This window comes from Limanda limanda, chromosome 3, assembly GCF_963576545.1.
Source record: "Limanda limanda chromosome 3, fLimLim1.1, whole genome shotgun sequence".
Taxonomy (NCBI): domain Eukaryota; kingdom Metazoa; phylum Chordata; class Actinopteri; order Pleuronectiformes; family Pleuronectidae; genus Limanda; species Limanda limanda.
This window is the reverse complement of record NC_083638.1, coordinates 14,291,389-14,303,684: the sequence shown is the minus strand read 5'-3', so window position 1 is coordinate 14,303,684 and position 12,296 is coordinate 14,291,389. Positions and strand designations below refer to the sequence as shown.

General features: G+C 42.0%; 1 protein-coding gene across 1 annotated transcript; it reads right to left on the bottom strand.

Annotated features, from left to right (window-relative positions):
- Nucleotides 1-62: 62 nt before the first annotated feature.
- Nucleotides 63-10,961, bottom strand: lpcat2 (lysophosphatidylcholine acyltransferase 2). Its single transcript, XM_061067776.1, has 14 exons — nucleotides 10,700-10,961; nucleotides 10,176-10,318; nucleotides 8,443-8,660; nucleotides 7,120-7,232; nucleotides 6,811-6,871; nucleotides 6,390-6,448; nucleotides 5,977-6,011; nucleotides 5,759-5,813; nucleotides 5,297-5,379; nucleotides 4,942-5,067; nucleotides 4,542-4,695; nucleotides 3,903-4,001; nucleotides 2,885-3,026; nucleotides 63-2,226 (listed from the first exon to the last, which is right to left on the bottom strand). The coding sequence occupies exons 1-14, from the start codon at nucleotides 10,808-10,810 to the stop codon at nucleotides 2,048-2,050; spliced, it is 1,578 nt and encodes a 525-aa protein (XP_060923759.1). The 5' UTR covers nucleotides 10,811-10,961; the 3' UTR covers nucleotides 63-2,047.
- Nucleotides 10,962-12,296: the final 1,335 nt, after the last annotated feature.

Genomic DNA, 12,296 nt, shown 5'->3' with positions numbered 1-12,296 from the left:
AGGAGAGAAAGGATTCATGGTCGCAGCCCGCACAGGAAAAATATCAGTTTTGACCAATGAACTGTAGAAATGAATGAAAATGTTTATTGGGTGCACATTGATTTACATGACATTTAAAAATACTAGTAATACATCATATCTAAAGGGTTGAGAAATTATATTCTAATATGATGAACATGTTTATATTGAACATGAGAAAATCCAGTCACACCTAACTGCGTTTTCATGATTCAATGCAATATCCAGTCCAACAATACAATATTTTCTCTGTGCAGTTAATGAGTTAAAATGGATTTACATGTTAAACCAGAAAGACATTTGGACACATCACAGCAGGTGTAAATGACAAAATGAAGGATGGCTGAATTCCATTCTGCTGCTTCGGTCTCAGGGGTTTGAAATTGTGCACGTCGGCTCATTGTCACGCGGTCCTGTCACAGAGACTCTTGAACTGAACAGAGCCATCGTTAATGTCATCAGTTATATCTCGTGCTTTTCCTGCTCTGACATAACAGAATTTCTGCCAATACTCAGAATACCAACCCTATGTTGCTCTGGGTTACATATTACACATGTTACATATGTTACACGTGCACACACATATCTGTAGTTTTCTCCAGCCCTCGCCAATACACACATTAAATCAGATTCTAACTCATCCCTGCCTAGTTTACATCAATTCAAAGGTGAGTTGAAATACAGAGATAAAAAAAAATCGAACTGGTACTGACAAGTAACCCAAACAGACACACACACGCACAGAATTTGTAATAGGTAAGTGCTGGCACCTGGTGGCGGTGGCAGTTGGTGCAGCTGTAGCCCGTTCATTACACTCATTATTAAAATACTGCTTATAAAGTCAATGAAAGTCATTACAAGTTTCTTCAGTGGTGAAATTAAAAAAAAAACAACCACACGAGTGAGGCAAGAGTTAAAATTGTTCTCTTGTTTTATTCTAAAAAGCAAACTTGGCAAAAAGGAGAAGAAAAAAAAAAAACAATCACATAATTGCAACGCACCCTGTTTGCTAAATAAATAACAGTGGTGCTAGTTAATCTGAAAGCATACCCCGCTGGAATATGCTGTTGTGAAGAAGCACTGTTGCCTTTTTGCTCACAAATTGCCCTATTTTCATTGCTTGATTTGCTTTAATAAACTTAAAGCCACACAGACGCACTGCTGCCTCAGCAAAACCGTATTCAGTGGAAATGCAAATGGGTACACATGCAAAGCAAACCTCTGGCTAATTATACAGCCGCCTTACAAGGTCTGTGTCCCTGAGCGCTGGGCAAAAGAAAGTGTAACACGCAGCATGTATGCTCTGCGGAGCAACTGCGTGTTGCCAGATTAGAAAGATCTTAATAAAACTTACTGTGCGCTAATTATACAGAAACACAGAAGCACGAGGACTCCTCGCTTTTGTTTAAAACTGTGTTTGTTGTGTTTGGCAATTTCTCTGCTCATTTACATTAAACCACAAAGACAAAGGATGAAGGTACACAACCCTAAGTTCATCTAAGTCCAAGCAAGTGAGTGGAAAGCTCAGGCTACAGAGAGTGGTGAATCCAAGCGGAGAACATGGTGAGGCAGTTTTTACAATGAGGAATATAGACTGAAGTATATACTGTAAAACACTATTATTAACATTACAACTATTAAGACTGCAGGTTTTACACAGGTCACCGAAACACAGAGTTTTCATGTCACCCTTAACTAACTTTTAATTGTTTCATTTTTTTCTAAAAGGACACGTAAAATACACACACACACACCCACACACTCATGTACGCAAGCACGCACACACACAAACGGTGTAAGCAATATCAGCTTCTGGCCATAAGACATTTGTTGTGCAATGACTTGGGGAGTAGTTTTTTTAAATCTCTATAAGGCACTAAAATTGAAAATAGAAGTACTCAATAAACCACATCAACGAAAAGGCTCCGCCATAGCAACTGACTCAAGTTTGCTGCCTTTTCCATCTCAGTGCAGTCGGTGCAGTTTACTGTCTCTCAGCGCAGTCACGCAGGTTATTTTTACGCTTGTCTCAGTCATCTTTCTTGTCCGAGGTGCTCTCCTCCTGTTGTTCCCCTGAACTGGGCCGACCGGTGAGTTCCAGATCACCCGGCATCGCCTCCTGGATCGCTTGATATCTCTGGAGCTCCAGGTAGGTGGTGAAGAGCTTGGCGTACTCCGGGTGGTTTGTGGCGAAGTCTTGAAATTCACCTGAAGAAGGCACAGAGAAAAGCGTTAGGAAGAAGTGCAGCTGTTGAGAGGAATGTAAAAGAAATCCTTGTCCTAGAATGGCCATAGAATATTTATAAAGATGGACGACATTTCCTCCTGTGTTACAAACATTAAGCCAAAATAACTCAGATGTGGGTGCCGCCATCTTGCACTTGCACAAAGTCTGGGCAGCGGTGAACATGGAGTTAAGTTGCAGCATCGACCAATTGCAAGTCAGTCTCAGGTGTTAATCATCCCTTTTTCTATAGCATCAAATAACTAATCAAAAACAAATTTTCCATAAGAGAGAACTTTTGAACAAACATCAGAGTGATAACTGAAATCATCTTTGAGAAAAAATGATTTGACATGCACTTTGACTTTTTTGTTTGGTCTATGTCCCATCCACCAACATGGAGGAGGCCGGGTTTGTGACCTATACTGCAGCCAGCCACCAGGAGGCAATACAAGTGTTTTGGCTTCACTTTTGGAAGCCTTCACTTTGTTCATCTTTATATACAGTCTGTAAAAAGGACATTGGATCACTTTACATCACGTATTCCCATCCTGTAATAATAGTGTAAATACTAAAGGAGGGTAAAAGGGCAGATAGAAGACTGGTGGAAAACCTTTTGTGTTAAGAACAGTCTCTACTCACTGAAGGTGATGAAGCCGGAGCCGTCAGCATCAATCTCCTTGAAGAGCTTGGTCATGTTGAGGTTGGACACACCCAGAGCGGAGCGCAGCAGAGCGGTGAACTCCTCCCTGGTGATCCTCTCATCCTCATCTCTGTCAAACAGCTGCATGACAGAGGAGAGCAAAGAAAAAATTTAATTTTCCTTTCACGCGTTTCCACGTCCAGAAAAAACATTTATATATTATGTTTGAGAATAAAGTTTACATTAAATTAGAGGGAATTAATCATTCTTGCTGTCCAGTCACAGGAATATAAACACCAGGACTGCTTGTCTAAAAATAACACAGTTTCACTTTCTGGACAGCAGAATGACTCCCTGTTCTACACAACCGACACACACTGTTAACTTGACATTATCCAAGCCTCTGTGAATGCTGCCTCTGTTCTTCCTACAGTGGCACTGACACCGCCTGCTGCTCTGCATGTTCTAGCTCAAATGCAATCCTCTGAAATAGACTTAACTTCAGTGTGATATCATTATTGTTATATATTTTTTACGTTCCGTCTAAAAATGAACATTATATTATATTATCACCATATCCTGATCACTTCTCTCTCTTTATAACTAACTCTGCCAAAGAGGTTATGTTTTGATTGCGCTTTGTCTGTCTGTCAGGAGGATTACACAACAACTCCAATTTCCTTGGAATTTAAGGGGTACGGAGCAAAAATTTCTCGAGAAATAATTCAGAAAACCAGGCAGACACATGTAGCGTATTAGTATAAATGAAAAGGTAGAATTTTGTGTGGATCTGGATACTTGATTTTGTGAATGCAAATACATTTTTTAGGGGGTGGATTGATATTTAGCCTCGGTGTCATGTGAGCAGTTTGCAGAAAATGTCTGTTCATGGTATCTGTATCTGATGCAAACCATGAAAATGGAATATGGTAATAAAGTGGCCAATCAGCAGTTCCTCTGACTTGTCCTTCAAACCTGAGTTTTCAGCAGAACAATATCAGAATGTCTTTGTTTTACCTTGAAAGCCATTCGGAGAACATCTTCAGTGTTGGCTGGTCGACACAAGATGGTCACACCGATCACGTACTCTCTGAAGTCTATAGTGCCATCGCCGTTCTTGATGGGGGGAAAGCAAAAGCAACAATTAAACTTCATTTGTAAATGCACAGATTATTATGAGGTATAATATGTTACCCTTTATTGTCTTCAAACAAAGACGTTTGTCATTTATCAACAGATTTGACTGTTTAAGGTAACAAACAAAATTGAAAATGGAACATTATTTCCTCATTATTATTTATTATGAGGCATATATATTGTTTTTTTTACTTTTCTACTAATTAACATTCATATTAAGAGTGGTTGATATGATTCCAGTCCTCCCTTCACACTTAGGACTTTTGTGGACAAACCAGAGAATGAGACTAAACTGCTTGGATCAGTTTCATCTTCCAGGCTGAACACCTCCCTGTTTTACTTTCATTGGCAAACAGGATAGGCTGTGATGCGATATGCATGTGATCCACTAAATCTAATATTAAGATTGATAAACATTGTTGTTTTGTTGAGTTGAGGCCTGACAGTGTGTGAGCAAAACTAACTGATCATTTACAGTATATTGGTATTCATCAGTTGTCTACAGTGAACATGTCTCACCCTGTCAAACAGTGCAAACAGCTCCTCAAGGGCAGAGCTGACCGGTAGCTTCAGGAATTTGGCAAACTCATCGATAGTGATGCGTCCTCCCTTGCAGGAGCTCGCCATGGACGCGAAACCCTCCAGCTCTTTCCTCACATTGTCCCACTTCAGACTGAGTGAACAGGAAACAATGAGGAAAATGTGCCACATTAACAATAAATACAAGTTTTCGAGCAATATTTGTCAATCTTAAATTCCCTGCTCGGTGACACAATAGACTGTACATAAAGATGGTCAATGTGACAGTGTCTTGATCTCCCCCTGGTGGTCAAAGTACATGTCAAGTAATTTGTCGTCGTTCATCTTTATACAGTCTATGGGACACACCCACAGCTTACTGAGGCAAAGACGTTCTTACTGAAGTTTACGGCTGATTTTGGTGAACTCGACCAGGCCGGCCTCCATGGGCAGAGTCAGTTCACCAGCAGAGATCATGAGGCGGCAGTCTTCATAAGTGTGGTCTGTTACTGGAACTCCCAAAGCGCTGTAAACACACATTTTCAGATTAAATGCAAATGATCCTTTGAGAGGCGGGCGCAGCAGACCAGTATAGTATGCAAATATCAGACTGATCAGAGGAATACAATGACCAACCTTGTATTGTATTCTGTGTATGTTTAACATTGTGTGAATGACCTTGTATCGAGTATTTTTGTTTGCTCTACTGTTACACTCTGTTCTACAATGGAATGTGCTCTTAAACCTTGACTCACTGCGCCATAGTTTCTCGCACTCCGCTGGCAAACAGAGGCGCATTTTTCTTCTCCTCTTCTGAGGGAATATACGGCGGCAGGAACTGGAACACAGAGCAAGCAGATTAAAACAAGAAAGAGCAAGCAGAAAGCCAACTTTGAGCCATTTTCATGGAAAACTAAACCCCTCCTGCAGAAAAAACATCTTCTCCATCAGTATCTTTAAGAGCAGAATCAAATCCAGCCATAATTCTATAAACAGAGAGATGTACTGATACAAACAGTTGAATTAACAAAAAATGATTTGAAATCCTCTTTTTGAACAAGGTGCTCTATATAATGATTGGATTTAAAATCAAGTTGCATATATAGAGTCAATGGCACTTCACATTGTTTTATTATTAATTTCTACAATTATCAGTGTTCATTAATCCTGTTAAAAGATCTGAAGGGAAGATTAAAGAAAAAAAGGATGCCTGTTACCTCTATCTCTACTGTGGTGTACAGCTGGCTAAGTGTTAGGAGCAGCAGCGTCTTCCTGCATGAAACACAAACAAGGCAGTCAGTCACATATAGTGGTTCACCAGCTGCAAATGAGCTTTCGATAGTAACAGTTGACAAGTAGCAGCACCTTCATCAAACATAGAATCTGCATGAGAAGCCACTAGAGAGGCACAATTATTAAAAAAAAGCCAACTCACGAGCTGAAACCCTGCCAAGTCCAAGTCACTGTATCCTGCAGGAGAAAACAGAGGAGGATACATGAAGATATTAAACATGAACAGTGGATAGAGATGGTTACTTGTTATCTGGTGGGAGTGTGATGTAGTGAAGCTGGACGCTGTCTTTGTGAATTACAGTGATGTGGGAAAACTCAAACTGCAAATGTAAGAGGATAACAACCATTTCTAAAGTTTTCTATGATGTGGATTACTGACAATTGATGCATGGAGGAGGCAAACTCAATGTTTGGTTAGTGTGTTTATTCGACAAGCATATATCAGTCATGTATGGCTCTATATGATAAATCAAATATTTAGTCCAGGTGGAATACACAACACATTAAGCTCTCAGAAGGGGAGGTCAAAACTGTGTATCAGTTCCAATCACTCACTAGTTTGTTGGGATACCTCATAACCACAGGCTGCACAGGGACCCCTGGGATAAAGGCACCTGAAGGTGGGACAGTAACACACAGTATGAATAAAAACATGGAGGCTGTGATATGACTTGACAAACCTGAGATACACATCCTCTCACATCACTCTAAAAAACTTTATCACTTCATAAATGGAGCTGTGTAGAATCAAGAGGTGTTTCTGTTGTGTAGCCGCTCTGCTCAGTGGATACAGTGCATGTGAATTGGAAATGTTAGATGTACTCAAAGCAACAGATAAGAGTGTTGATAAACCGATGTTTGTTTTTTTGGTTCTCTTTCATTTGCCTGTTTGTATTTCGGTTGACGCTCGTACAACTGGTTGCATAAGACTGCTATTTACATTACATGATATGCAAATGTATCCTTTTTGCATTACCTTGTTTGAAAGTGATGAGACATGAGCGATTTGTACACGTTCCCTCTGGAAAGATAAGAACCTGGGGAAAACAGCGTCATTAGTAAATGTTAAAATCACTACAACTTCAAGTAGAAAATTATCATCTACAGCCACTAATATGCTAAGCAAATGTATCATTTTATGAATTTTGGCTTGCTCTATAATAATATTTAAAAAGAAGCATTTTCAAAGCCAAAGCAACATCCTGAGTTACAGCTTTTGACTGACTATACAGTCGTCTATGCTGACAGTGTATGTGGATGAGTTCTTTGACGTGATGTAACAGACCTGTGGCCAGTGTCCTCTTGACTTGGCTCTGCTGTCTATCTCTTGGATTGTATTCTTCCGTGAGTCAGGGTCCTTTCTGGACACCAGCACTGGCTGGAGACAGCGCACGAACCCTTGAGAGAGAGCAAGACAAATACTGTCCATCAATATACTGTGCTAACCTAAGCCCTGTTCCGACCTGCTATTAATATATGTCTTGAGAGATCACAAGTAGTTATCGCTAAGTTCCTCTGTTCACACGTGGCATTAGAATGTATCATCCTGCATGTGTCTCCTGTGACCACACAGATCTCACTTCCTGCTCTGTGCAAATATACTGTGCAGACAATAAGATGGTGGTTTTACCCAGTCTGAGTTATCAGATGTGTGTGTGTGTGTCTGTGTGTGTCTGTGTGTGTGTGTGTGTGTGTGTGTGTGTGTGTGTGTGTGCGTGTGCGTGTGCGTGTGCGTGTGTGTGTGTGTGTGTGTCTAAAGTCAGTGAGCTCTGTCAGCAGGGCCTGGTGAACTAATGAGTAGGGCACAGATCTACAATCTACTGTCAATCATACACTGTATGTTAATCACTGATGATGTTGTGGTGGTGGCTACGAACAAATCAATATATGGTCACAGAGAAGCATACAAATAGGTTTATAGGGAAACTGTAGGTGGTCAGAGGACGTTAGATGAGCAGGTGGTCCTTCAGATCTGTCCCATGCAGACCACCTCTGATAGTGGTCTGAGTGAACGGAACTCAGGACACATTTAGGTGAGTTCAGACCAGTACCACCGCTGATTACTTGTGATCGGATCTCTCAGGACGGATGTGGATATCAGGTCTGAACATGGACTTATAGGAGGAAAATTCTGTCATATTATTCACTGATGATTTCATGTGCAGGTCCTGATTAATTACATTGTTCTCATAGCAATAAATAAAGCAAGGCCATTCCATATAACAGTCACTTATGATATAATGTGACATTTTTAAAAGAAAAATGATCTGTGGTGTATAAAATGGTTGGAATAGGTCATGTTTATCAAGTCCTCAGAACACTATTACATTAAAAAGCAGATATTTTAGTTATAGTAATAATGATGATATCTGATTAACAAGGGCCCCTGTCAATAAAGACATTGAACTGACTGATTTCCTATTGGTAGCATAACATGATTTTGCAATTTGTCTGAAATGTCAAAAGAAGCAACTAAGAGGATGTGAAACTCCGATGAACCTGAAGCAACTCGACACAAGCGTCACACACAAACACACACACTAGTTGTTGTGAGGGAACAAGAGCGGCCCGACAAACCACATGCAAATCCAATAAAAAAGTGTCTCACGGCCAAAGATGGGTGTGGCCAGGTTCTCCACGCGGGAGACAGTGGAGGGCAGGCCTGCAACAATGCACACAATCCCATCGAAGAAGGTGGAGTGGGGGGCCACAGCCAGAATGGGGGCCTCGATGCTGCTGACCTGCTTCCCCTTGACCACCACTCTGAAGCCCATGCAGAAGTAGTAAGCCCTCCCCAGGGCGGCCATCAATCTCCGACACATGAACCTGGAGAAGACAGAATTTTTAAGATGATGAATTCATGAGATCAAGTAAAGGTTTAATGAATATGAAAGTTTAATACTTAGCCTGAAAACAGTGCGCATTATAAGTTAAACGGACGTTTGTAAAAATCCAAATAAAAACTTAAGGCTGATAAAGTATTTTAAGGTCTTTGTACTCTGTGTTTATTTAGTTTATTCTAGTTCATCGGAAATCACCTTCAGGGCAATTGTGTGACAGGGGTCAAATGAATGAATGGGTGTTTACATAACAGGAAGAGTTACAACATTATGCAATTTGGTGAAGAGAAAAGTAATTTCCTCTTACTCTAGAGACACTGAGACCGCCTAAATTTGAAGAAAGCTCAAAGCAACATGGAATTGCATTTTTTGGAGTTTTTCACCACATGCTGAACATACAACCAAAAGTACTGGAATTTAAGCCTAAAAATATCATTAACTTTTCACCAGTCTGCCCAGAGCAAGGAGCAAATAAATACTCATTTAATTGCCAAGTTTACTAATGTTGTTTTTTCAAAATAAAACCTCAGCTTCAGTGCTTGAACTTCCTGGAGAGTTCCTCACACTTCTAGTGAACAAATAGCTGATCTTTATCATGACGAGATAAGCTTACTCAACACCATATTGGGTCATAAACACATAAGAGGCTGGGCTCTAAGGTCACAAGAGATTTCTTGTCTGCTGCGGAACTGTTAGTTAAAAATGCTGAACCCTCTTTGCTGCTCACGGGGAAAATGTTGCAATCCCACAAAAACTTTACTACACACGCATGCTCAGTGTTTGTGAGTGGTCACGTGATATGAGCTTTCAGGTATGTGAAGGCCGATTCATGTTCCTGCGTCTAAACTACACCGTACTACACTTAGTTTACGCACGGGGCCGAGCATTTATAGTTTGTTTCGATTTGTTTGTGTCCCGTGCAATTACACCACCCAAACTCTAGTGGTCTGCTTATTCACAGATTCCCTGGCATCTGTTTTTACTTCAGAACAATGACGAGTGTTACTAAGTGGATCGTGTTGGAGCTGAAAGATGTTAAAGAGCAATTACTTTTCCTTAACGAAAATGGCGGCGAGCCTGCCTGGGATGCGATGCTACCAATCAGACCAATCACAGCTCTTGCAGTCTGTAAGGCCTCGACACGTAGTTAGATTTTTGGGGAGGTGCACGCCAGGGTACGACATATTGCTCTGCGTAGCGTACACGTCGGCTACGGCGCAGCTTTGACACAGAAGCATGAATTGGGTTTTAGTGTAAATGAGGGTCTTATCCCTCAATGTGTCTTCCGAGGCTTAAATAAAATATTCAATCAATCAATCAATCAAGTGTGGACAGGGATTAGAAGTGATACAGAGCCAAAACGCTTGTACGGACAGAGAGTTGAAGTATGGCTGTAGTGGAACAAGGGGCTGATATCCACATGGCGTTTGATACCAGGTGCCGCAGACACCTCGGCAGCTCTGTGGGAAGCAAGGTGGTGTAGTGCCTGCATCCTAATTACCGTCGCCAGCCTGTCATTGGCTCCACTGCTCCTTTCAGAGGATGCTTGAAGGTTGTTATGATGGCCACCGGCCATGTGACCATGAGAACCAGGGACAGCAGGATGGCCCGAATGGGCACCAGGAAGATTCCCAGGAGGACACACTGCATGGAGAGGAGGAGGACACACAGACACACCATCAATAGGAGCATATGAGCATAAAGGGAAGTGTGCTGTCAAATCAACTCCACCCTGGGTTAGGACATTCCACAGAGCAGAGTAATGCACCGGTGTGGCAATCCACATCCCTGCTCAGCTTTACAGAATCACAGGCACACAACGGCTCTTATTGTTTGAGTTGCACAGAACAAGGCATTACAAGCGGATTGTGAGAGGCTGGTTGGAGCAGATTACAGGCCCGGGTCTCACAGCAGTGTAATCTCACACATCAGCAGACGCGCCGTGCTTCCCCCAAAACATCGCTGTCTCTACATCTCCTTCAGCTTGTATCATGGTGATCGTCCCACTCGCAGAAGCATACTCACTTTAATGATCGCAGCCCGGGACAGCTCGGTGTCCTGCACGAAGGGGTTGATGACGGCGGGCAGCAGCAGGGACTGCTGCCGCGGCAGGGGGAGCACTCGCTGCGGGGGCATGGCGGTCCGGGGAGCGGGGAGTCGGGCTGGCGCTGCGGTGGAAGAGCCGGGCTGTTCTCATGTCACTTCCTCAGCCGGGGCCGTGCTCTCACACCTCTTCGCCCCCAGATCGGACGATCACACGGGGCAGGAGCCGACACACAACAACGTGAGAGGACCAGGAACTGAGGCTCCTCCCCCAGCGGCGTGGCTGCAGCTCAGGCCGAGTCCGGTGGGTTTATTTTGGGGGGGGGGTTGAGATTTCCCCTTGCCTGAGCCAGTATGGTGTGATTTAATAAGACTTACACAGTATCACAGATGAGATGAAAGGAGGAGGGACAGTGATGCGGTGTGGTGGCCGTTGGTAAAAAAGATAGCCTGAGACTGAATCAGTACCCATGGTATATATTCTGTGGATTGTTTACAAGCTCTCATAATAGTCCACCAGATGGCGCAGTTTCATGACAATAAATCTCGCCCCACTGAGGAAGCCCTGGCAGTGATGGAAGTGAAGTGCATGTACTCAAGTACTGTGCTTTATGTACTTCGCCCAGGTTGTGTAGTAGGAAATCCACTGCACAGAGGTAAATATAATAGAGTGAGATGTTCTAAGTTTGTTTTCTTTTCAAATACTGCCTGTTGTGTTTGGGAAGAGGGTTCACTCTGCACAGCATTTAAACATCATTTGTTTGAATGTTTTTTGTTGAACTCTAGACTAATTGTCCTCGGTGAATATCATTTAGACTTCCCTGAAACCCCCCCACTTAGATTGGGTTTGGTTTTGAAATACCTCGTGTTCCCTGGATGGAAAACGTTGTCAACATTGATGGTCAGAAAAGTAGCAATGAGTCATTTAGAGGTGGAAAATAAGTGCACGTTACAATTTCGTACTTGGAGTGTTCTCATTTAAATGGTAGATTTGTATGTACATTCATGGTTTTCATTAATTTACCAGTTCCTTTGCATATTTAGATTGTCCATTCTAAACAAATGGTCATCTTCTAAAACAGGGGTCACCAACCTTTTTTAGACTGAGAGCTACTTCGAAGGTACTGTGTAGTACAAAGGGCTGTTTGTTTCCAGTGGTGGGAAGTAACAAAGTAGAAATACTTCGTCACTGTACTTAAGTAGATTTTTCACATATCTGTACTTTACTTGAGTATTTATTTTCCTGACGACTTTTAACTCGCTACATTTGAGCACAAATATCTGTACTTTCTACTTCTTACATTCTCAAAACTGGCTCGTTACTTGAGCAGCGGAGGTTGGCGCAACGTGCACCTTTACGCACTCCTGCAGGAGCTCGGTTCAGTCTTTATTATGCGCTTTTGAACGGATGTTGATGAATGCATGTAAAAGACATGCGAGCATGTGGGAGTTTCTAGGTTTGCAGCTGTGAAAATATGTTGTGCATGTGTTGAAAAAGTTTTGTGCACACAGATACATTTGTTGTAGTTAAACGATTTAACATTTGGATTATATTCCCAATAAATTACGGCAATGTAAA